The sequence below is a fragment of the Mastomys coucha genome, chromosome X (genome assembly GCF_008632895.1).
Source record: "Mastomys coucha isolate ucsf_1 chromosome X, UCSF_Mcou_1, whole genome shotgun sequence".
NCBI classification, from domain to species: Eukaryota; Metazoa; Chordata; class Mammalia; order Rodentia; family Muridae; genus Mastomys; species Mastomys coucha.
The window spans coordinates 73,500,253-73,501,906 of NC_045030.1; the positions used below are offsets into that span (position 1 = coordinate 73,500,253).

Consider the following 1,654-nt stretch of genomic DNA (forward strand, 5'->3'; position numbering starts at 1 on the left):
TGCTCCAAGGGCAGCTCTGCAGCCCATGTTAAAGGCTCTGCATTTCACCAAGAAGTCTAAACTTCTGTCCCTGACCAACAAATCCCTCCCAGACCTACACATCCTGCTGAGATTTGGTTCAGCTCCCGCCTTCCTGCAAAACTTATCAGTTCATGGGTCATTTACTACCATCTGCCTTTTCTGCCAACCCCAACTCTCCCATCATACCTGTGTGCAATGACCTGCTTGCCTTTATCCACCACTGCTTCCACTTCAACCCTGCGAAAATGCTAGAACCTACTGATGCCTCCTAGGCCAACAAAATGTATCCCTCCCTCCCTCCCTCCCTCCCTTCCTTCTTTTCCTTTCCTTTTGTAGGAACGATCTTTTATTGGGGGAGGGTTCATCAATCCTTCTTGGCCACCGCCTTCCTCATTGCTGCCAGCATTTTGCTCAGCACCACCTGCTTTCTCTTGACATGGATGTGCATGGCCACCCTCTTTTTGATGAACTTGAGTGAACACTCGTCGTCGTCCTTAGACACTTTGAGCAACTCCATGGTGTGCCACTCATAGGGCGTGAAGCCACACACCTCCCGGATCATGTCCTGCTGGAACTTGAGGTGCTTGGTGAGGTGCCTGCGGCACTGGCTTGGCTTGTTGACGTTCTTCGGCACCTTGTGGCCCTTGTTGAGGTCCACGGCCATGGGATAGAGCAAGGCCATGGCTGCTGCTCTCCGACGGCGGCCAGGACAAGAAAAAAATGTATCCTTTTCACTAGAAATGTATCCTTTCTACTCTCAAGAGTCCTGTGCTTGATTCTAACACCAAGCTTTTAAGACAGCTTTTTTGTTTGTTTTCAGGAAAGACAAAAGGCAAAGAGATGGCTCAGTCAATAAAGTGTCTGCCATGGAATCATGAGTCCAGAATCCACATAAAAAGCCAGGTGTGGTGGGAGGCAGATAGAGTTGAATCCCTGAAGCTACTTAGCCAGCCGACAGCCAAATTATACGCGTCTGATTCAGGTAGAGACGCTATTTAAAAACAATGAAGAGAGTGATCAAAGAAAGACACTAGTGTAGACCTAAACCCACCCCAACCCCACCACACAGGAAAACAGGTTTGGGAACAAATTGCTGTGAGATTTGCTGTCCCCCTTACTGGCTCCATGTTCCTCAGCCCTAGCTGGATGATAGCATGAGGGCTGAGGTATCATTCATATAGCACAAGTTACCCTTGTGCTGATTAATTTTGATATTTGAGTTTATTTGATTGTGAAGTGCTTAAGATGGCTGGAGGCATCACTGGGTAGAGCACTTGCCTAGCACATGTGAAGCCCTAGATTTCACCCCCCACATCCTCTTACCCCATTGCACCTCCACCATGCTCCAAAACAATAGCAAACAAGAATCAAAAGAAAACAAGCAGAGATAGAGCTAGGGCATCAGTGAATCAAGCCTTTAGGTCAGTCTCTGGGGTGTTTCTGAAGAGGATCAACTAAAGGGAGAGGGGCCTCCAGTACTCTACAGAAAAGGACAGACAGATCATTGTAATTCCTAGGTCAGCCTTCTCTACAGAGCAAGTTCTAAGCCAGTCGAGGCTATATAGCAGGAGCCTGTCTTTAAAAATAAATGACTCTCCATGAATGAATGTAGACAGCACAATCCCACAGCTGG

The 1,654-nt window shown here is 47.7% G+C and overlaps 1 protein-coding gene across 1 annotated transcript; it reads right to left on the reverse strand.

Moving 5' to 3' along the window:
- Positions 1-385: 385 nt before the first annotated feature.
- LOC116093090 (60S ribosomal protein L36-like) lies at positions 386-703 on the reverse strand. Its single transcript, XM_031374295.1, has one exon. It carries the CDS (start codon positions 701-703, stop codon positions 386-388), a length of 318 nt encoding a protein of 105 aa, XP_031230155.1.
- Between the last annotated feature and the right edge of the window lie 951 nt (positions 704-1,654).

Bases quoted from the DNA above. Each gene is read 5' to 3' on its own strand.
- LOC116093090 (XM_031374295.1), bottom strand. From the start codon at position 703: ATGGCCTTGCTCTATCCCATGGCCGTGGACCTCAACAAGGGCCACAAG.